At 40.4% G+C, this 24,440-nt stretch overlaps 1 protein-coding gene across 4 annotated transcripts in view; it reads right to left on the bottom strand.

Moving 5' to 3' along the window:
• Positions 1–1,335: 1,335 nt before the first annotated feature.
• The window catches only part of rnf144aa (ring finger protein 144aa), a 29,040-nt gene continuing 5,935 nt past the window's right edge, over positions 1,336–24,440 (bottom strand). For all 4 annotated transcript variants that reach the window (XM_086127647.1, XM_086127645.1, XM_086127648.1 and 1 more), the window contains 7 exons: positions 16,446–16,596; positions 15,843–15,947; positions 14,952–15,012; positions 12,601–12,817; positions 8,812–8,959; positions 8,152–8,241; positions 1,336–5,621 (listed from right to left, as the gene is read on the bottom strand). In XM_086127647.1, coding sequence (XP_085983773.1) covers positions 5,490–5,621; positions 8,152–8,241; positions 8,812–8,959; positions 12,601–12,817; positions 14,952–15,012; positions 15,843–15,947; positions 16,446–16,580 — 888 coding nt within the window. In that variant the 5' untranslated portion in view covers positions 16,581–16,596 and the 3' untranslated portion in view covers positions 1,336–5,489. The remainder of the gene's footprint in view (positions 5,622–8,151; positions 8,242–8,811; positions 8,960–12,600; positions 12,818–14,951; positions 15,013–15,842; positions 15,948–16,445; positions 16,597–24,440) is intronic.

The raw sequence follows: 24,440 nt of genomic DNA on the forward strand, positions 1-24,440 counted from the left end.
ATTATGACAATAAACATATTTTTATAACAGTCGTTTTTGAGACTTTTTTTTTAATGTGGGTCAAATATGGCTCATGAAAGATGTGGCTTAGTTGAGGTTGAATTCAGGCTGATATCAGGAACCTGTTCTGGCCCAGCGTCGGGCCGGAGTAGGGCCAGATATGGTTTTACAATGCGGCTCAGATCTGAGCCGAATGCGGCCCACATCATGGATGCCAGACGTGGGCCACTGCAGGACCGTCATTCATTGAGGTATGTGGGCCGAGTGTACGTGTGCCGTGTCTGCCCCAGAGCTGGGCCAGACCAATTTTGCTGACTGGGAAGGGACCAATATGTCTCAGGATAAAAAAAAAAAAACATTTTAAGATTCTCATGCTCACTTAATTCATGTTGAAAAGATGAAGGATTAAAACATATCTTGGAACAAGAAAAGTTTGACGTGTGCTGCTGTTATTAAATGGGCCGGTTTACAGATTTCAACCTATAAAACTGTCAAGACACTACTGTATTGCAAAACACCAGACAAATATGCCCTCTAGTGGTGATTAGCAGGGGGGGGGGGGGACAGTCGCTGAACCAGTAATTTAAGTTGAAATATCTTTAAAATGTAAATTATTTTTATGGTCACATCAACTTTTTGATTAGTACAGTAAAGCATGCAAAGTCATATGCGGAGTTGTTTTTCCTCATGACTTTAAGTTGGGGAGGGGCACAATAAAAGGGACCAAAGTTCTGTAAACTCTTATTTCTTTTTTGTGAAATACAGTAAAGCCAATTTTCACAACAGCAAATCTTGAACGATTATATTGAACTGCCCAACTTTAAATGTGATCAGTTTGTTTTTGAGTTCACACATCTTTTTCTCCCCCAGTGTACAGTATGCACAATGCATTTACCCGTACCCCATTTCAGCTGTTTTTTTTTTTTTAAAAAAAATGTCATAATTGCTTCGGCAATATAGACAGTGGACGGCTTTTTAAACATACTGTACATTGCTATTGTTATCCAGGTGTTCTATACAATATTACTCTTTACACTACGGATTTAATTGACAGGAAGATGATTAACTAAATAGATTACAGTAAACTGGTCACCGGTCTGAGCTGTGATCTTTTGATTGGGCCTGACAGTGTGCAAAAATATACCAAAGCCTGAATTTTTTTTTCTCCCCTCAAACTTGGAACTGTTATCATTATTATGAGCAGGCGTTACGTTCATGCACCAATGCTCAAGCCTCGGTGTGTGTTGAACGATTTTTACAAGAGGAAACTAAATCAGAGTATCAAGACGTCCGTAATATGACAGTATTACAATCAAAACATTCAAGAGAAGAGAATCACAAAAAACAACATTTAATATCTGGTATCACAGTGTTAGTGGAACTGTAGATATACTGAACCTATGTCTTACAGAACTGATACAAATGTAATTTTTGCTAGCAACCAGATCAGCTGTCATTTTCTAAACCAAACTATGCAAACACAGAATGCAACTATGATGTGAGTCACTTGCGTATTTAAAAAAAAAAAAAAAAAAAAACCAAAAACTGTAAGACAGGCCGAGCCGAACTAGGGGAGGGATGTAGGCCACCCCCAAAATGCACACAATATGGCAGTTTTTTTCTTCTTGAAAAACATGATCGCTAGACACGAAAACATTGCTTTATTAATTAAAAGTTCGAGAAAAAAAATCATGCAGCTTTATCCTTTGACACGACATTCAAATATAAATTGTGAGGGCCTAAAACGCTCATTACATTTGCTCTCCATTCAAACATTTAAGAAGCAAGCCCTTAATATCTGTGCTGATGTCTAAGCAGTAGTATGCGTGATAGAATTCCTGATTGGCAAAATGCAATGTTACTGGGGAGTTTGGCCCTTTTTAGTTTTTGTTGCATATTCAATTGGGTAATTGTGCAAGAAAAGTATAAAAATTTAGCAATGAACAATAAACAATGTCTCTGGAAATGGCCAGGATTTTATTTGACGCCACTGATGCCTGCTCAACTTGGAAATGTGACACGTATTTCTTGTATTGAAATAATCCAAAATGTATTTTTAAATTTTCACCAACCCTGATACGTACAAAAAAAGAGAAAAAAACCCAACCTACAAGCAAATTATCTTTTAGAAAGCTATCGCCAATAAACACACCAGGCACCAGAAGAACACAAATGACACATCCATATGAACAACTAAACCCCAATACAGTGCAGCGCTCACATTAAAGAAGCATGAGAATATTTCCACCCTGTAAAAATTGGTATTACTTTACAAATGCAGAGTCAAAACGCACATACAGTAGACAACTTCGCCCTTCTTTATAGCAAATCTGCTTGGCACGATTGTCATGAAAATAATAAAACAAAAAAAAAGTTCCAGAATCAAATCTCTTTCAGGGGGAGGAACCACAACTTGACGGCTGAAAAATGCTTTACCAATTATGTTACATACACGGTAGTAAAAAGTGCTGCACGAACTTAAGGCGACGAAAACGATCCATCTGTGAGGACGAAAGGGAGCTGCAGATGTTTGAGCTACTTTTGAGCTTAAAATAGCTACCGTTATAGAACATGTGACCATTGTTTTGTTTTTTTGCTTGTTAATGTAACCGTAGACACATTTTGAACTCGATGCTACATGAACTCCACCAGAATGATGGTTAATACTAGTGCATTATTGTAATGCAACAGTGGGAATCTCGGAGTATGTTAGCAAAAATTGTAATACCAGAGATGACATTTAGGCGGGACAATAGTGTGTGTGCATGCCATCCCAGCAAAGTGATCACAATTACTGTATCTTGCATAATTCCAAATCAGTAGAGCAGTAGGGTTTTGCCCTGAGCAGCATCGCTTAACTCACTCAACTCCTTGACAACTTGCTGCACTTCAATGTTTCTCTTTTCCATTATTATGGAGATATATTTTTTTTGCTAAATAAATGCTATTTACTCAGGTGACGTCAATGTTTTATATTAAATCATTCTGAATATTTATTTTTAGGGTGTAGTTCGAACACCCAAAATATTTTAGCATTTGCCGTATTTTCCACACAATAAGGCGCACCTAAAAGCATTCCATTTTCTCAAAAGCCGACAGTTCGCCTTATTATCCGATGTGCCTTATATATGGATCAATATTCTGATTTCTTGGACGTAGTGTTTTAAATGTTCTGTAAAACGCATTGTGACAGCTACAGCGGCGAGAGCTCTATATAAATAAAGCAGTATTGTATTGCATTGCCTTTAGCATGGCTCATCTAGTGGATGCATATCACAACCGCAGCCACGATTGTAGTTTCTATTCTATGCGCCAGAAAATGCGGTTGGCCCTATATTTGAAAACTGTTTTAAAATAGGCCATTCATTGAAGGGTGCGCCTTATACTCCGAAGTGCCTTGCAGTGCGGAAAATACGGTCCTCAATATTTTCAATATCAACCATACTACACAAAAATATGAAGTACATATAACCTTTTTTGGGTCCGGGGTGGGTGATCTCACCTTTGACTTTCGCTATTTTGACATGATCTGCATTACCTTTGAAAAAATGGATAGGGCGTTATCCAAAGTTCTGGGTTCTCAAGTTTGCATGCACAGATTCCTGAAAGTTTGTAGATGATCATTTGAGAGTTGGCTCACAAGATACTACGTTGTGAAAAGGATGTTCAATCAACCAAACTTTAAAATCAACAACGTACCAATGGGCCAGGTCACTTTGCTGGGATTACAATAATGTGGCAAACTAAACTCATCGAAACTGATGTATGATAAATTCAACTACAGCATAGAAAAGCTGATACAAAACATCCATACCGTATTTCCCCACCCATGAAAATTTGCTTTCGGTCAAGGGTGAAAGGTTAAACTATTACACTCCACCATTACATATCGCATTTCTGCTCTGGAGGCAGTTTGTGGTGTGCTGCCTGCCACGTTACTAACTAGCCGCACAGCTTTTTAATTTTTCTTTTTTTTCTCCTGAAGGGGAAAAGAGGAGGAAATACGGTATTTCAAATTTATTCCAAGTAAATGAATGAATGATGTTCAAAACGTATGGTGACATTCTGCAGCGTTCTTGTGTAAGAGTACTGTACTTGTTGTTGGTGGTCAATCAATGACGATTAAAAATGAGGAGGAATGTACAAACTTGCATAGATAAAGTGATATCGCAGAGCAGCTTTATAGTAAGGTGCCCTAAAATGGAACATTCGTTTCTATCAACTGTACAGGCTGTTCTGTTGCTCCCCTTAGGGGAGTAGCTGCTTGTTGCTGGAGGTCAAAACTACCAACAAGACAAAACATTAACACTCGGACCACTAACATATATGCAAGTTTGCAATTTGGAATATTAAATGTCCGTGAGCGGGAGATCTGATTGGGTGCTGTGATGGTTGAATGGATGTGAAGAAAGTTCTTGCTCCCCCCCACCCCCAACCGCAACAATTATGGCTATTAACAGAGTGAGACGTGAATGACATCATAGAATCATCAGAACACTTTTTTTTTTTTTTTGACAGACACTCTGAAAGGTCTTTGTACACATTTTCCCTGGGATTATATATTTGGATTTACCACACGTGGGGGAAATGGCTGCTTTTGGCTATTGTCAATCCTAAGGCTATCCGTTTCGGTTTTGGCTAGACCACCACTTGGGGAGTTGGTGTCTTAAAGGAGAGACATCTCTTTGAGAGAAACACAGATTTTAAAAAAGAAAGTCCGCCGATTGGCTTTTCAGTGAGTCAGCACGGAATTTGAAAAAAAAGGGGAGTGCCACTCTACCATGATGCGTGTGCACAGAGGAGCGGCGACCCCCTTTCAAGGTTGTTCAAAGTACAAGACAGTACGTACAGTAGACACGACTCAGTTCTATTAAAAGCGCAAGGTTATAAAACAATGACATCATCTGAAGGGACGCACTGTACAGATCTGAGCGAAGTAGTCTCTACCTCAACCATCAACACGACAAACAAATCATGTTGATGTGTGCAAATTGAGTGAACACCGAACATGCGTGGTGCGCCTCAAATGCTACTGGTCTGAACCTGTAGAGCTACATCGGGTGATGTGGTGGGAGGAGCGGGGGATGGGGTTGAGTACAATAAGACAAGAGCAGTTCAATGTCCATACAAGAGAAACACTCTCATAATGTTTGTGATATTCCACTGACAACAAAAGCACTTAAAGCGGCGCAGACTTGCTGCCCCAAACCACCAATTTATGACGAGTCTGACCCGTGTGGGGTCTTTGACCTTGCACTCCTCTCTTCAGGGCCACACTGTCAACTCGCTTATTTGCCATGCAGAGGGATGGATCGCAAAGCAGCCTGGGCTTCGTGCAGGCTCAGCCCCAAAAAATGATGCACTCAAAGCTGGTATGAGGAGAAGAAGAACAGTGTGACAAGAAGGGCAGGTGGGGCTGGGAGGGATCAAAATGAACACGGGCTATTCTTTGAGCGGCTTTCCACATGATCGGCTCTTGGTGGTGGCGTTTAGGTGGGCAAAGGGTCGTCGTCGCCTTTACTGCACTTGCACTTGCAGCACAGGACGATGGGCGTGGCCAGGAGGAGGAAGGGGGAGGCGACCAGCAGGAGTAAGCCAAACCCAGCAAAGATCCCAACCACCTGCAAAGAGATTAAATAGTTTTCTACAAAGCTTAAGAAGGTGCTCAAAAACCAATAAACAAGATGACTCTACTCCATCAATCCCAGGTCATATTATTATGATATTTGTGGTGGGGGAAACTTTAAAATCGAGCATATATAGCATTGTAATTGTATGTGGTCATATTGTTTTGTGGGTGTGAGAACATTAAAAGTTTCCTAGGTTCCAGATACATTAACTGGGACAGGCTCCGCTGGAGAAATTGAAAATGTTTATTGTAGTGTAGCGGTGTCCAAGCTATTATGAAGCTATGCTGACAAGAGACGTCTATTGGGGGTGTTTCCAGAGCAATGAGGAGGAAGCCGTTGTGCAAGGCATGTTGTCAAAAACAAGGCAAAACAACAAACCCGTTGAATGATTTGAACAAGCGGCACTTGCCGCAAGTGATGAAACGGAAAGGATGAAAGTGTGTCCACAGTGTGCACACCCTGCCTGTAAACATGAGCGGCTTAGCCGCTAATAGTTAGCCTGCAGCCACCGGACGAATCAATCAATCAATCGGCTGATCTTTTGATCGTGCACATTTGCAAAAAATAATAATGCTTAGTGCCATATGCAGTATCATCAAATAAAAACGATTGTTTACATTTTAATTCACATTCATTATGCCTGAGGGGTCAAATTTTTGTTGGTCACCGTGTTACTGAATGAGCACATACTGTATGTTAGTAAAATGTTGAATTATGCAAGTTAATTTGTACTTGTACAGATTTTTATATAGTAAGTGCTCCGAGATTGACTGGCGACCATTCCGGGGTTGTAGTCTGTCTTTGGCCCAATGGTAGCCGCGATCACCTCCAGCTCACCAATGACGGTGAAACGGAGAGCGATACAGAAAATGGATGGATTGATGTTTCTAATTATACTAACTGTAAACCTTGAACTCAGGTTCCTTTTGAGTAGTTATGTTTTAAAATTCTCAATGATCAAATTAAAAATGATCACAAACCTGATTATTTAAGATATGACTCTACTTTTAAAATCAATTAACCTGCCTTGGAATGAACAAAGGGTGTTCTTGACATGAGCAGGTCAGCTACATGACCGTTAGAGGGAGCCAGACACACGCTAAATTGAGGACACAAAGCTGGACTGCGCAAGAAAGAGGCAGTCACATGCAACAACCACATCTTATTCTGCAATGCCATTGCTCGTCTCTTTGTGGTCAGACACGTGTGTTTTCATCACTCAGAGTATGTTTGTTTTGGTAACATTTACTGGATCACGAACCGTACTTTTTAAGGAGCAGAATGTTCTTTCCACTAAAATGAAAGGGCCTTGGAATGCTTCTCTTATACAACAGAAGCTCCTTATCAATTGAAGTTCACAGATTGCGGCGATTTTGATATTGGCAAGGTTGTGCTGGTGCATCTTTTGCATGTATGAATGAGTGAGAGCGGGATAAGGAGAAGCAAGGGGGTGAAATGAGGCAAGCCAAACAAAGACACGCGTGCACGCACACGACAAGCAAGTGATGCCGTAGCCTGCTCCCCCACCAGCTGAACGGTAATTGTGTGACTCCGGCTGCCCCACTGGGCAACAGATGCCACTGTGTATGCTAATAATGACAAAGGAAGGAGGCTGGACAAAAGGGACACAGTACCCTATGAGTATCTTGTTTAAATCAGCATGCACGTCAAACATGTCCGCAAATAGTTTTACTGACATCACACATTTTTCCTCCTTTTTTAATTTTTTTTTTTTTTTACGGCTATTAGAATTGGTTTTTCCCCACAGTTGTCACTATTTTCCATGACTTCTGAGTTTAAATTAAATGTTAAAAAGCACATGACAAACTATATCCGACATTTGTAACATGTTAAGTCAGATTTGAAATTTAATGCATTCCTAAAGTTAGTCAGACATTTAATATTCATGCACCAAAAAATCCTGACTGAATTTCATGAAACGTTACAAAATTAGTTTAAAAAAATTACCGCTACATAACCCATTTTCATTCAAATTTGTATTGTTTAAAAAGTACACAAAACTACATAACCGATTTCTTTGTAAATTTGGGGCTTCGGTTATATAGTATTATGTAAAAACTACGTAGCCGATTCACTGAATGCATTCAGTTACATTTTTCTTTCCTTTAAGGAAAAAATAAAGAGTAAATACCATTCAAGATTGATGCAGTGCGCTAATTGATTTATCAAACATTTTTAATATTAGCCTTAGACTTTCTGATTTATTTTCTAGCCGATAGACAGAGCAAAACCTTTGTTATGTAAACCTTGCGAATGTGTGAAAAGGTGCACATAATCGGCTTAGGATAGAGATGGCAGGACATAGTGCAAGCTGTCCTATTTCTCCCATTGTGCTCTAAAGATAACGAAGAAGGAATGCACGTGTATGAGCCAGCTCGGGCGGGCCGAGAGAGAGTGCGAGACAGAGAGATAGAGAAAGAAAAGGGGTGCGGGGGACAGAGCACGTGCATAGCCGCTTGGTGCCCTTAAGAGTGCGAGCCAGGGGAGGAGTATTTCTCACCTGTGTTCTGTGCCAGATAACAGACGCCCTGGAGTGGCCCAGTTTGTTTCGACAAGGCCCTTTGTCATAGTGGATCAGGAGGAAGTCGTCCTGTTATGCGCGCACACAAACACACAAAACAGATTACATTGGAGCGGTCTCAAAAGGCGTGGGCAACTGTTGTTGTAATGTTAGCTGAAAAGGACCCATGTGACTCAGATGGATGTACATGTACTACTGCTACAAGGCTCAAAATAATTTGTCAGGCTAAATTCGCATCTCGTCAAAACACATTTAATAGCAATATTCACAATCAACCGCCGAGATGGTGCCAAAAAGTTTTGCTGGGCTGCACGCACGTGTGTCACTCACATCAAGAGAGTGTAGTACGGCATACGCGTGCGCCCGCACACGCACTCAGTCGAGGGAAGCTCGGCGCTAGTTAGCAATGAGTTTCGACTCGACAAGGAAGCTACAAGCCCTGCTAATTGCTAAGCTAACGTATTATAAATCCCCCCCTCCCCCAGCCTTGTGCTATTACATAAGATGCAGTGTTCTCCTGCTATTATCCAGTGGATTGCAGAAAAATAAACATGCAATGAAATCCTTTTCCTTGCTTTTCAAGCTGTATCTTCCTCGAGAAAACATGACTGAATTATTAGAGGGTGAGGGCCAACTCACATCAAGGGATTCCAGACAGTACCAGCAGAAGGCGTGCTTGCAGTTCTTGCACATCATCTGTGCACAGCCCTCATCTCGTTCGATGTACACTTTGCATTTCGGACAGCGTTTGATGGGGGCATTGTCCTCGTTATTCTTATAGAAAGAGCTGCAGCAAAAAGTGAGTGACGAGAAGGTTAATTACAAAGAAGTAGAGTTCAAGGTGGTGGGTGTTAAAGGGAACAAAGGGAAGGTGGTCAAGATGGTTGTGCTAAAGAGACAAAGCGGACGGCACCCTTGTGGTGGGGAGCTTTTGAAGTTGATTTTTGAGTACCGTATTTTACTATAAAGCATTTCAGATTATAAGGCGCACCTTCAATGAATGGCCTATTTTAAAAATTATTATTATTGTTTTAAAATTATTTTCATATATAGGCATTATAAGGCGCAAAGAATAGAAGCTACAATGGTGGCTGCGGTTGCGCTATGGATCCACTAGATGGTGCTACGTTAACAGGAAAACAATACAATACAGCTTTAGTTATATTGAGCCTTCACAACTGCTGCAGCTTTAACAAAGCTATGTGAACTGGTCACAAACACGGACATAAAATCTAAATACAAATGGCATTACAAAACAATAAATAAAAGACCAAAGTTATGAAGACTACCGATTCAACAAACCTCGTGGGATCACATCCACAATGGGCTAAATATCCTTCGAATTCTTGCTGGACTCCTTCTTCTTTCATATAGTCAGTAGTTAACTATGCTTTTGGTATTATCTTTGTTTCATAATGGCTGCGCAGAGCTCACCAAGTAGTTATATGAGTGTGTGTTGGCGAATGCACACGTCAGTTACTGTCGAGCAGAACCCTTTCAGGTTACAAATGGCTCCTGCTAATAATCACCAATAGATGGCATAGGAACACTAACAGGGAAACAACTCAATGGGGAATATAAAGAGACTAACTCCATATATAGGGCGCATCGGATTATGGATGCACTGTCAGCTTTTGAAAAAAATTGAATGCTTTTAGTGGTACCTTATAAAACCAAGTGACGCCCTGGAGGACAGTCGTTTTAACGACAAGACAGATGTAAAACGGGACACCTTTTCATCATCAACAGACAGTAAAACTATTCACTCAAACGCTGCATTAAATTGTTCACGTTCTCTGAAAATGCAAGAAGCGATTGTTCGAGTTTTTGTATGCTCTGCATAGTTTTTATTTCTGGAGAAATCTCTACAAAGGCCAATCAAAAAAATCTACTTTAGCATGTTTATTTAATTGGCAGCTTTGAACATTCTTTTGCACTACTCCTGTTGCTAAACACGGGTCAGTGTGTGTTCGCAGCATTTTTAGAAAGAGGACAGAATCACCCTCGGTAATTTCAATAATCCAAAGTTTTGCTGGATCGGGTATACGTTTCTCCTCACACCGAACTTAAAAGTCACGAAAAAAGGTCAGGTGTGCAAAGAATAAGTTTGCTACCGACGACGAATGTAGTTCTAAGAGTAGACTTGTTAATCCTCTCTGCCTCCACTGTGGCCTCTGATAGAGGAAGCCTTGACAGGCCTAATGACTTTTTCCACAGTAAGAGGATATCACAGAGAAATGGGTCAGCTACATGCGGCGCGTCTCGGGGCAGTACTCTTTTGGAACCCCTCCATGCTGAAAGTGGGCACAGTGCCCAGGTAAGACCACATTTTAGTTGCCGCATATTGTTTCAAGCTTTCTTATTAATTTAAGATGGAGTGATGGATGGCAGAGTCAGTCAGGCAGGCTGTCAGCTTCAAACTCTGGATGCACTTCATGAATCCAGCACTTTATTGACAAATGGCACGAAGGTAAGGTGGGCAGAGTACGACGCACCGATCGCTACTTGTAAATATATTTAACGTCTCATTCCAAGTGGAATGACTCATGTTGGATGGCGAGTGTAGTTTTATGTCACTGCGATCACAAATCGATTCAAATTTACATAATAATTTACTGATGCAACCGTTGTTTTAACAGTTTAGAATTATAATGGCAATAACTGATGCTTTATGTAGATCCTATTCACAAATTTTGAAGTAGATTTTCCTCTGTTTCAAATTGGATAGGGGGGGAAGAATCGATACATGATTGTCATAGCACAGCAAAGGACATTTCCGTTCCATTTTGACAAATGTTCTGTCAATGTGTAGCTAAAGAAAGATGGAAATATTAAGTTGGACACTCTCCACAGAAATCAATTCCTATATTTGAAATTGTGTAAATTTCAAGTAAATTCTTCCGTTTTGAAACTCAATAATTCCTCAAATTCAGCAAACCTATGGACAACATTGGAATGGAAAGTGACAACACAGTTAACTGCACACCATTTTCGATTGGTCAAGTTAAACGTAAAGAAAAAACTAATTATACATGTTATTGATCCATCTGTTTTTATGAATAGTGCTTGTCCTCGTTGAAACTGTGGGTGGATTACGATGAGATGCTCATTCTATACACCATATTGCTTGTTTATTGGATTACAGTTTGACATTTGAATTTGAACAAAAAAATCAGGTTTAAATATTTTCCCTGTTTAGATTATCGAGATGTGAGTAAATGAATAGATTGCCTTTAATCATTTTATAAACGAGAAATGTGTTCATGAAAGTCTATTTCTTGCTGCTACAGCGATAAATATTGGGTAAAGATGTCAAACTTATGTTTGCAAAAGTGCGTTTTATTTATCTCTGTAAAAGTAGGTTTCGAAGAAGCGATCAGATTTTAGTTATGACAAAACAATAGGGGTGTTCACACGGCAAGATTTGGTCCGGTGCTACGCCGGGGCTGCCCCAGTAGAGCGTTCACACGTGCAAATTAGCTCCGGCGTAGCCCCGGAAAACAGCTTACACCGGACCAAATTTGATCCACCTCAGGGAGGTGGTTTAAAAATTTGCTCCAGAGCAAATGCTCGTTAGCGAAGCAGCACCGGTGTAAATTTGCACGTGTGAACGCAACTGGGTTAAATTTGCTCCAGAGCAAATGCTTGTGAAGAGTTTACGTACGGCGAGAATGCGTTGCTTTCGTGCTCTGTCGGACTTCCGTCATGTGTTTGTTTAATAACGACACAAGACTTGGCTGGTAACATCTTTCCTTTTGTAGAAGACTGGACTGTCTCGGAGTTGTTTGTGTAGTTTGTTCATTTGTTGTGTGTTCACAACCCCCCCGCTCCCTATATAATTTATTTTGTGATTTCCTCTCTTGATTTTCTGTTTGGCGCATTACGTGTTTGCTTTTCTGAGTGTCATTGAAGTCATCGTTGATTTAGGTTTTCGGGGGCGGTCACTCTCGAGCAGAAGGCACGGAGACCGAGAAGGAGAAGGACGTGCCTGTCCAGTAGTCGCTTGAGTTGTGTATACGTTTTAAAAAGAACCAACACGACAGCTCATTTGTTTTCTGTCGTTTTGCCCCGCTGCAGAAACTGCCGTGTGAACGCAAGTGGGGCTGCACCGACGCTGTGCCGGTGCAGACACGCTCAGCGGCTTTGTACGTGTGAACGCTCCACACAATTTGCTGCGGTGCAAAATATATCGCAACAAAATACATCGGTGCAGCGCCGGAGCAAATGTGTGCCATGTGAACGCCCCTAATGCCTTTTGACACATGATTCTGCTGCATGGTGTTATCATTGATTCACTTGTTCAGTTTCTGTTCCAACTGGAAAATGAGATTGTTATTTAAAATATGTAAAAAGTTCGAAGCCAAGGTCACACGTTGCGCAGGAGCGTGCAGGCCTGTGACTTAAAATGTAGGAGATAAGAAACGATACCTGTTCTCCCCTGGCAGGAAAGCGGTAATGGGAAGATTCTTCTCCAAGCAGGCCTGACCAGGGTGCCAGTTGGCTTTGCAGGTCGAACAGAATTCAAGTGTGCAAACGGCACACTGGACCAACTGGGGCTGTGCCTGTGAATCTGCCTCCTTCAGTTGGCACACAGCCTGGCAGGTCGAGGACGGGCACCACGTTCGACAAGGGTCCAACAGCACCTCTGTTGGGACAAAATGAACAGGCCACCATCATTGACGCATGCCCTTTAAAAATGGATACATTTCCCAGCCCAAAAAAACCCCCACACTATTTTTAATGAATTACGAGTCCAAATGAGTACAAACAGTTAAAACGTGCCCAAGAATGGCTCAGAGGTTTATCTTTATTTTAGCTGTGTATTGCTGTTTTAATTTATGTCTGCAATCAAAGCGAGAACTACAACTGGTAGGTAAACAGGAGTGGATTATTCATCAAAATATAGCTGGGACTTCGATTTTGGCTTGTCTCGAACTTTAAAACATTATAATCGAAGAAAAACGATGAATATGCAGAACGGTACGGTACATTTACAGGTTCCTGACGTTGTGAGCAGCAGTAGTTCAAACCAAGTAAATACAAACTTTACAGCACATCATTGGTGCAACACAAAAGGATCCAAACAAATTACATTTAATAAAACTGACTTCCAAAAAAAGAAACCAGTCTGCAAAATAAAAGAACATAAATTGCACTTTGTGCAGCAACAAAATAACGATCTTAAACGGTCGATGAATGATAACTGAGGTACATCAAACAATGAATACCAATGTTGTAACAGTTGTTTTGGCATTGCAGTTCTCTTTGTGTGAGTCACCTCGAAGCAATGTTTGATAAGCCGTCTGATGACGCATGCTTAGAGATGAACACAGATTTTCTTTTGTCACTCAACTCACCCTATAATGCTAAATAATGTGTGGTCCTTTTATTGGTTCATATATAAGAGGGGGGGGGGGTCGGTGCTGTGCAACTCTCCTTGGAAAAACAACAAGCACTGGTCTTCTGCCAATCGTCTTATTTACTGTATGCCGCCACACAAAACCTAAAGGGTTTTTTTTGTGTAAATAATATCAAACTAGCTTTTCATGTTCCATTTGGCAACATCTTTGCACCTCAGGATTAATATGTTTTTTTAGGGCCTTTGAAACGTAAATTAAATTTTAATTTACGTTAATTTAATTTAATTTAATTTAAGTTTCCAACCGATACTGGTCAACTGAAAATGACATGGTCGGCCCAGATTTCGGATCATGTGACCAGATCTGGAGAACTATGGACCCAAGTACTGTGCGTATGTACACCCCCATTCGTGTCAACATCGTTTATCATAACCATCCAAATAGGGGGGAAAAAAAAAGTATAGTATCTCCAAATGTTGGTTTATATTAAATGATTATGAGAAAATAAATATTTATACATTTTATTTTGTTTTTCAACACACACTTTTTACTTGACATTTCATCATAAATCCATTCAAATTTTAGGTATGATCTACAGTACCGCGTTTTAAAAAAAAAAAAAATTTTTAGAGCAAGGTGAAGTCTAAAGCAATGCTATAACGCTAACATTCAACATCATGTGTTGTTCTCCGGTCATTGACTCCTGATTTCCCATTTGTTAATTTCTCATGCATGTATTCCTGGAGCCAAGTACAATGTACAGTTTGCGCTGGCGTGTAGGCGGTGAACCCGCAGGTTGAGTGCCATAAAAGCATGAATGCGTTGCTTGGTTACTGTTCTCCAAAGCGGCAGAGGTCTCAGCAAATGTGGTCATTACCACGAAAGCAATTAAAGCAGTCAGCGAGAACACGGAACCTGCCATCGACTTAATCTAAATTGTAAAAACTGTAAAATTTGGACCTTTCAACAGTTTTTTTCTTTTTACATTTCACATTTGCACATGCTTCTCCATGACTACAACAGCTCAGACGGGTTCGAGGTTGCAAGGATTTCACTAATGTGGAGAGGAAGCAATACAGCACATTGATAGTGGTGATGATTTATGTGGCTGAAGCCCCGTCTGAACTGCCTGAAGCCCTGCTGTGTGTGTGTGTGTGTACTTCGCCGGCAACCATCCCCAACGTGTGTAAATGATTGACTCAGTATAGATACACGTGTCCAGTCTCCACGGTCGTCATCCCTTTTGTGTGTCGCTGTGCAATACAGTAGATGAGGGAGGAGCACAGAAGGGGCTCAGAGGATGCACGTGCCTGTGAGACTGGCCATCGCCGAGCACGCCATAGCCCTGCTGAGGCGCGCACAAGCTAAATAGTGACATCTTTGTCCCTTTTATTTATTTATTTATTTGCATTTACTCACCTCTTTCAAATTGAAGCTTCTTGTATCGCTGCATCATCTCCGTGGCCACCATGCACTCAATCTACAGGGTCAGAAGAAAAGGAAGGAATAATATCCAGTTAAATTTAAGAATCGTGCATATTTTTAATTTATAGATGACAAAATTATACTATTGTTCTTATTTATTTTTATTACTCAAAATGGCTTGAGAGGAAATGAGACACTGAGACACTAATTTCATTCCTCAAACTATCTAAAATTACACAGACAGCAGGCGGCACGGTGTTGGTATGTTGGCCTCACAGTATAGAGGTGCAAGGTTCGATTCCGGCTACGGCCTTCCTGTGAGGAGTTTGCATGTTCTCCCCGTGCCTGCGTGGGTTTTCTCCGGGTAATACGGTTCCCGCTCACATTCCAAAAACATGCATGGCAAGTTAATGGGACACTCTAAATTGTCCCAAGGTATAATTGTGAGGGCAAGTGTTTGTTCCTGTGCCCTGCGATTGGCTGGCAAACATTTCAGGGTATACTTTGGTTTAAAAACAGCTGCTGTGAGCAGTGCCAGGAGGATGGAGAGAACAATGCTTCACTTTCCGATTGACATCCACATGAAGGCAAAACAGGAGCAGCGTTTGGCGCAGGGGAAAAAACTAAACAAAACAAAACAAAACAAAAAAGACTGGTGAGCCACTACTTTCCTGATTTCATGCTAATTCTGTACAAGTTCATGTGCAAATGTTTGTTACACATCATTGAAGATAAAATTATTGCATTTGTTTGAGGAAAATACTGCTTACAAAACCAAATTGGGGACATATTGGCTAAATGTCATGTTTACAAGCCTAACAAACTGCAAAGCATGTGGTTATATTGGCCAGGAGTCATCACAACGTTGAATGACCGTGTCAATACCTCATTTTCCTGCAAGTGCCCTCTTTTTGGACAGGCTGAGTCTGGACAGCTAATTGCAGTTTCAAGGCCTTCTTTGATCAATAGTTCCACATACTGCTTCAGGCACTGCAGGGAAGAGACAAATAATACCAGTTTGACAGTCTGGGTAGATGAATGAATGCAAAACAAAAACAAACAGAAACAAATCATCCCAGCGAATAGTCTGCTAACACCAGACCAAGAGTTTTGCTCTACCTTGAGAATGAAAAGGTCTGATGACATACAATTTGGAATTAAAATCTTAACTGAAAAGATGAGCACTGAGCAGCTTTTAAATACTGTAGCACATTTTTCACACTGAATCAAATATTGGTATGTTTCAGTGAAAAACTTCCTGTTTGTGTGATCACAGAAACACTATTTGTGAGTTCCTAACCTTCAGAAATGGACACTGCAAAGCATTGTGAGTACATCCATAAGCCCAAAAATATTCAGGGAATCATTCTATTAACGGAGGTTAAAGTAGGCATAAGTAAAGATGCCAGCAAAATGTATGCGGACAATTGATCGTAGCTTTCTGACATGAACAATTTATTCATAGGAAGGTGACTGGTTGCTACTCACCAGTGTACAGAAGATACATTGGCACTGTGTGATGGTGGTCATTTGCTCCACGGGGAACTCTCCAAGGCACAGTTTACATGAGACCAGGGGGTCCACGGCCAGCTCCCACGTGGGACGGTACCGTGACGCGGTCATCTTCGCCGCCACAGAGCTTGAACAGACAAAAGAAAAAAAAAGACAAAAAGACATTAGCACGAGCCAGAAAAAAAAAGAGCTAATGGGGTCAAATATTATTGGGAGGAAATTAAAAATTGCTTAATCTACAATATCAGCAAACAGTACCTCACCATATACTGTACAAAGGTTTATTTTTCACTCAAGAGTGTATGATGGGTAGAATTGCAAGTGTCCAAATATCTTGGGTAGTATGACGCATAAGCGGTTACTCTCGTCTGGTACACGGCTCTTTTTGGTTGGAATGCCAGCTCTGGCTTTCGTGTCAATGTTGAGCCCTCTTTCCTTTCTTTTCCTTATGTACAACACGCGCATCTTTTCTGAGATAATGGGTCATTTGTGTAGTCTTTTGCCAATCAACTTAGCCTCTAACAGATGGCAGGCTCCTTTTTTTTGGATATCTATTTGAACAATAGATGCTGCATAATCGAGTTTAGAAAGTAGCAGCTTAAACAAATGGCCAGGATTTTTGGGGAATCCCGCCAATTGTACATGTGTTTATTTCTTTATTTTACCCTGAGTCTAGCCTTTTTCTTGCCATAACATGAACCAGAAACCTTACCTTGTGTAATATTAAACTAAGATGCTGCTGTTCCATTTGGCAATAACTTTGTACCTCATAATTATTTTGACCTTAAAATAAATAAATAAAATAAAATAAAATGCCAACCAATACATGACCGGCCTGATTTCCGATCAGTACAATACAAACAGCTGAAAACTCTATCTAATGGGCCCTACATATTCATTTTTTGTATTCTGCAAAAAAAAGATTAAAAAAAGATTTAAAAAACCCTCCAAATTGCCACTCCCTTCAATACTGGATGTTTGTTTATTCATTACACATCAATGCGTCTCTACACCAGCAGAGTCAAAAGGTTTATTTTCATCAGGGTTGGGAAGTGGTCTCGCATGTACGTCAACACTTGTATCAAGCTCTGGCCTTGCTGCTTAGCAACTGACTGAAGGATAATTAGAGGGATCATGGAGGAGAGTCAAAAACCCACTAAGACATTATAGTTTGTTTTAGCTGAAAACAGTGTCATGCTTTCCTGGCACATGCTACAAAATGATCTATTTTAGTTTTCATGATCCTTATTATTTTATTTGGTTTCGTCTTAATTTAGCACAAAGTAGAACTTCGGTGATATAGTTGAGCTAAGAGAGACATAAAATGCTCCAAATATAAACTAGATACTCAGTAGAGCATCGGTTATATATTTTATGAAGACTTTTTGTTTGAATAACGATCATGTTCAAAAACACTCTGAGATCGGAGAATGTTGTTTCTTTGTACAGTCTTAAGTATTGTTCTAATTTTCTGGGATAGTGATTTTTTTTAAATTAGATTTCAGATATAATCTAAATTAAGATGAATTAGCACTTGAAATGTATCAGTCACACAGACTGAATGAACATATGCATTACACAAGTTACACTTTTTGAATAGTATTACTGAAATACATCATCTTTTTCATGATACTCAAATCATCAGTATTCCTGGATCAATTACCGTATTTTCCGCACCATCGGGCACTTTGGAGTATCAGGCGCAACTTCGATGAATGGCCTGTTTTAAAACTTTTTCCATATCCACTATAGAGCGCAAAGCATTATAAAACGTATAGAATAGAAGCTACAATAGTAGCTTGGATTGCGTTATGCATCCATTAGATGGAGCTATGTTAAAGAAAATAGAATACAGTACAGTTTTATTTATATAGAGCTTTCACAACCGCTGCAGCTGTTACAAAGCGCTTTACAGAACATTTAAAATACGTCCGAGAAATCAGAATATTGATCCATATATTTCGTTGTTCTACTTCTTCCTTTCATAACTTTGCTGCTGTGAATTGGGAATTTCTCCATTGCGAGACTAATAAAGGTTTTCTTATCTTATCTTATATAAGGTGCATCGGATTATAAGGCGCACTGTAGGCTTTTGAGAAAATTGAATGCTTTTATGTGGACCTTATAGTGCGGAAAATACGGTAGTTGATTATCCAGCCCATCCCTAATTTTAACTATAGCAGGGGAACAAATCTAATTCGATCGGTACCCTGACTAAAATATAACGGCTGCTTTCTTCGCTCAACTTTGCAAAAAGATTGGCTTATCGGCTTTTGAGTTGTCCAGGTTGCCTTCTGTAAACACGTGGCCGTATGAAAACATGTCCACATTTGTGCCATACCCACCCACCATAGATTCACCTGATGACTTGAAAAGGTGATGCATGTCAAGACACTTAAAGGGGAAGTCAACCCAAACAAATTCATTCAATATGATCTAATTTTCTTCATTACGCCTTCCATGAAATAATTTTAATCAAATCTATGTGGGAGGAGGAGGAGGAAAAGTGAAAGGACAAATGAGCACCTCATCTCTGACTCACTGAAATCACAAGGCATCCATCCATCTATTCTGCATCCATCACATTAACCGGAAAGCACTGAGCGGAAACGACTCTCCATTATGCACACACTGAACTCGTAAACCGAGGCTTAAATAGCAATTTGTTATCGAGTGCTGAGCCACTACATGTGAGAGAGTGGCTTCTGTGGTTTGAAAACACACAGAGCACGGCAAGATCATTGTTTAAAAACTGAGAGAATTTCCAATGCTAAGACGGGAAAAAAATGTATTTACAATGTGGTATCATTATTTTAGACAGCTGGAAATATGAAATTACTGAAGATGTCAACAGAAAGGAAGGCAGGAGACGTTCCGAGTAGTCCCTATAGGATTGGATCAATTTGTTTATACGGATGCACTGAAAACTATTCTCATGTTTGTTTGTTTTTAATTTTCAAAAGATGCCCACTTTTAAACTATAAAAAAAGAGAATGCTCGTTTCAGTTGTGTTTCGATCTTAAGAATATATTGCTCTTGTTTCGCTGACAGACTGAGAAATTCTCCGTTTGTGGTTTTTGAAAGTAAATAGACAAAAGTTGAATATTTTTGAGTTCAAGTGGACATGACTGCCAAAATTCTTTAAAAACAGCTGACTACACATTTTCATGTTCTCTGCAATCATTCTGTTTGAGCACAAATTTCTCAGAGAAGCAAGACAGTATCAGATGAGCAATATGGACCCTACCAGCTTTCCAAAGAGTGAAACACTGTCTGTCATTTAAGCGTCAAAATGATTTAATGTGGCTGCACAGATTACATGGCTTAATCCGCCTTCTTTGGACATCACCAATGCTTCTCAAGACACAAGACTTAATGACTGGGGAATGTGACATCACTCAATACTGTTGTACCACAAATCTCACAAGGGTATATCAATGGACATTTCAATAACAGCAGTGCCAAGAGAATAACATTTTATTATTTACTTGCCCAAAATGTATAGCAGACCAATTTGGATGTACAAAGTGGAAGACATTTTTAAAAGCACTGTCAGGATGTGCTGAGGAGACGAGAGCGACAAGAACACGACTAATAATGCGACTCAAGGAGAAAGGGTGGTGCAGTGCAATTCCAGTGCTGCATTATTAACGAGATGGTCCATTATCCCTGGCATTTTCAAAGCATGTGCGCTTGCTCTCTGCGCATTTCCAAACAGAGCCGCACACTCTTGGAATAGGCAATTGACAAAGGTATATTTCCTTGATTGGCTACGGGAAACTGTTTTTATTTGATAGTTTTTTTGTTTTGTTTTTAAACTGATACTTTTTAAGCTTTAATAGTAATTAGTAGCAGGAACAAACAATTAAGAGACTGTGGCCTAACTTTGTTCAAACAACGGACCAATTGACTCAGTACAACTCTTTCAATAGTGTTATATTATGCACATTAACATCTTTGGATGGATACGCGGTGAAGCAGAAAAGGAGCGCCCTGTCTTTGACGTGCTATAGCTCTGGTGTTAGCCATCTGCGATCCTCAGCATCGCACTCAAGTCCCAAACAGGCAGGTGAAACATGAGTGGACTGTCACTTCTGGCACGACTGGCAACATTCAGCCTGCTCAAGACATAAATTAGTCCTAAAATGCTTGGTCAACTGGAATGCAAACGCTCCCGGAGAGTATTACCTCGCTATACTTACATTGTAGGAACACTGAATAAATGCTTTTATTTTATCTTGAATAATTTCATAGATTTTTTCTTCTTCTAAATACATTTATATCAATATAAATTAATGAATAAAAATATCAATATTGACAGATATGAAATACTTTTATTACAAACATTTTTCAGCCATGTCACCCAGCTCTGCTTAGCAAATTATATTTTAAAAAGGCATTTCTTTAATCTTTATATTGACCAGATTGAATTTTTCATAGTTTAATTGACCTCTTATTATAAGATTAAACATTATACGTTCATATCAAATAACCAACGTAAATTGAGTGGCACAGCGAACGACTGGTTAGCACGTACGCCTCACAGTGCAGAGGTGCAGGGTCTGTGTGGAGTTTACATATTCTCCCCGGGCCTGTTGGGGTTTTCTCCGGGTACTCCGGTTCCCTCCCACATTCCAAAAACATGCATGGCAGTCTGATTGGACACTCCAAATAGTCCCTAGGTTCGAGTGTGAGCACGGATGGTTGTTTGTCTCTGTGTGCCCTGCGATTGGCTGGCAACCGGTTCAGGGTGTCCCCCGCCTACTGCCCGAAGACGGCAGGTATAGGCACCAGCATGCCCCGCGTCCCTTGTGAGGATAAAGCGGATCGGAAAATGAATGGATGTATGGATTTTCAATATCGATCAATATGAACTACTGTATATTGTGATAGACTTTCAGCCATATTCCCCAGCCCTAATCAGGATGCACATAATCAATTCTACGTTCTTTTTCATGATTACATAAAAGCATTTCATAGATGTTGTTCAATCACATTTCAAGTCATTTGTGACATTTTTCCCAATGTTGAAGTAGAGAGTGATTCTGCTGCAAGGGATTTAAATACAAGCAAGCCAGTGTCTGCACTGTTGTGAATCGGGTTGAACATGCATTCAGTCTGTCGGGAATCCACTCATTGTTTGGCTGATTGGGGAAGCATTCATGGTACTCGACAAAGCCGCACAAATGGATAACAACCTATTGCATAATAAGAGTCACGATGAAGCGAGTGATAATGTCTCTTGGAAGCAACAGGGAAAAGCGACATTCCCGTTCGTTTATTTCATGTTCCAATGATAGCCTCCACATTAAAGTTTGTAGGTAGGGTTAGGCATTGAGTCTCAAAAATCAATTGGGACTGGGATGAACGTTCCAATTGTGCTGCAACTGTTCATATTCTTCAATTCAGATTCCTCGTTTCGCTGCCTCCTGCCGACCCAAAGAATTTGCTGTCACCGGCGAAGAACAACATGTGCGCATTATAAAGACTGTGAAAATGACCTATAGGTGTTACCCCACCGTTATCATAATCGAGCGAAGGGAAAACCAACATAGTGGAATCATCCAAGTGACTATTTTTAGCATGTGGATTAATTAGCAGTGGCTAGACTGCAGTAGCAGATGATACAGCGAATGCCGTAACCTACTAGGAGGTTGCACACTAAAATGCACTGCGCTGATCACCCATGCAAGACCTTATTTTTGGGCATGAAAGATGGCAAGTGACAGTGGTTGCGGATAGTATCAGTCTGCCCTTGACAAGGAGGGGCAACACCGATGTCGTTGGCCATGAGTGGCGATAGCCCTTGCTTGTCCATGCCCCGACCCCTCTCTTTGAATTACATAATCACCCTCAGATAGATTTTGGCATCCCAAGTAGTGAGACATATACCAATGTCACACATCTGAATGGAGCAACCAAACTGGTGAGGTGATGTGTTTGTTGTTGTTGTTGTTGTTTTTGTTTTTTTTTAATCTTGTTTTGTTGTTTTATTTACTTTGGCAGCACACTACAGTAAATGTCCCGTGGGGAACAGTTCAACAACAGTGGTACCATAATACAATGTGTTTCACGGCACCTTTGAATTACAATTTCCATCACATATTGCAAAAGCACTGATGGAAGATGTCGTTGCTCGTAGCAAAGTCAACTGTGCAATGGATCCTGTAGTTGCAGCAAGCGTTTGAGGTGTAAAAAAAATGGGTGTGTTTTCATTAATTAGAGCAGCCATTCCCAAACATGAGGCCACTCACTCACCATCTCCTCTGCATCCACTATAACCCTCAACAAAACCCATTTATGACCAACATCACCTCATGAATACATGATAAATATTCTGTCTTTGTATTAACCCAAAACATCAGTGAGGTTACTGCAAAGGGAGTCATTTCTCTTGATAAACATGCCAAATCACAAATCCGCTGAATTAATGCTCCCGGTTTCGGAGAAGCTCATGTCTTTTAAGCCTTAACAGGAATTTAGGGATGTCCTACAAACACCTCGCAGGTTGTGCCCTCCCATCATCCTTTAATTCGCGACAGGTATCACACTGGCTTTAATACCCTATATTAGTGGGATTTCAGCTTGTTAATGTTCAGACACAGAAAAGAGCTGTATCCTAATGACATTACGGTTCTCCAAAGTCGCTATTGCAGGAATACATAGCTACTGATGATTATGGAGCTGTTCTTCCATTAGGCGTACTGGTGAGGGTACCACAGCGACATCAGTGCAGTCTTTGATCTGAGCCATGATCAGCTTCTCAAAGTACTTCATGACAAAGCAGCCTTCAGGGAAGTTGGGAAAGAGGTGTTGAAAAAAAATTGTTAGCACCTCGGTCAGATGGTGACCTCAGTAACCTGCCATAGAATGTTGACAGGGCCAGCAGATTAATCCTTGGCATATTTCTCCTCACCTCTGCTGGGGATAAAATGAGGGGGCGTGTCATCTGCGTGGTGTGGTGTGACGTTTGGGGTGTTGTCGTTGGGGTCCTCAAAGTGGATTACTCAAACTCTACAATTTTGCAGATACAATGAGCAGTGTATCCCAAGCACTCACCCTCGCCCACGCACAGCTCATATTTGGCTTTTGATGATGTAGAGGTCAGATGATGACGATGATGCATCATCTGTGCGTCCATACCGCAAAAATGTCAGATATGGGCCAAAAAAAAAAAAAAAAAAGGCCTGCGGTGCGAATATAGCGTAAAACTTCCAAAATGGAAGGTCAACAAAATGGAATTTTGTTGGCTGGCTATTGCATCCACTACACACCAATGTCGTTCCCGGACCTCAACCATGAATTATTAAAGAGATATTACGTAGACCTTCTCAAATGAACTCAAAAGGACTGCTGTAACGCCAACAGTGACAATGGTGTTTTTATTTCAAAGATGGAGCGAGACGCCTGGACAAAGACACACTTTGAGCCGAATGAATGCAGCAGCCTATTTCACAAACGGTCAACTGACATTTCGAAGATTTTCTTATTACCACCATTACATAACTAACACAGGCAAGACAAATGAGGGATTGCCGTGAAGAATGCTAGGAATCTTGTCAGTCACGCAATATGTGCAATTATATGCAGAATTTCTATCCAATTACATTTTTTTTTAAAAAAGAGGTAATTGTAGTGGTCTGTTATTACGACAACCATATTTGACAGCCTGAAATCGTAAACGTTTAATATTTGGGCCTCCAAAAAGTTTTTTGGGGGGGAAAACTAAGCCACTATCATGAGTGCAAATGCTGAAAATAACCATGCATGCTTGTTTAATGTTGATTAAGTAAGTACAATGCAACCGAAATGACAATGGTGGCTACAAGGATGCCACTGGGTTTGTGTTTCTCACGTAATTGACTGCGGGGGAAAAAAAAAAGCTCCTGTATTTATTTACCTGCTTTTGTTTGACATCAATGTCTGTTTATGTGCTTTATTTATTTATTGAAAGTGTTGAATTCATTGTTA

This window comes from Hippocampus guttulatus, chromosome 13, assembly GCF_054856545.1.
Source record: "Hippocampus guttulatus isolate MCC_2025c chromosome 13, RoL_Hgut_1.0, whole genome shotgun sequence".
Lineage (NCBI taxonomy): Eukaryota > Metazoa > Chordata > Actinopteri > Syngnathiformes > Syngnathidae > Hippocampus > Hippocampus guttulatus.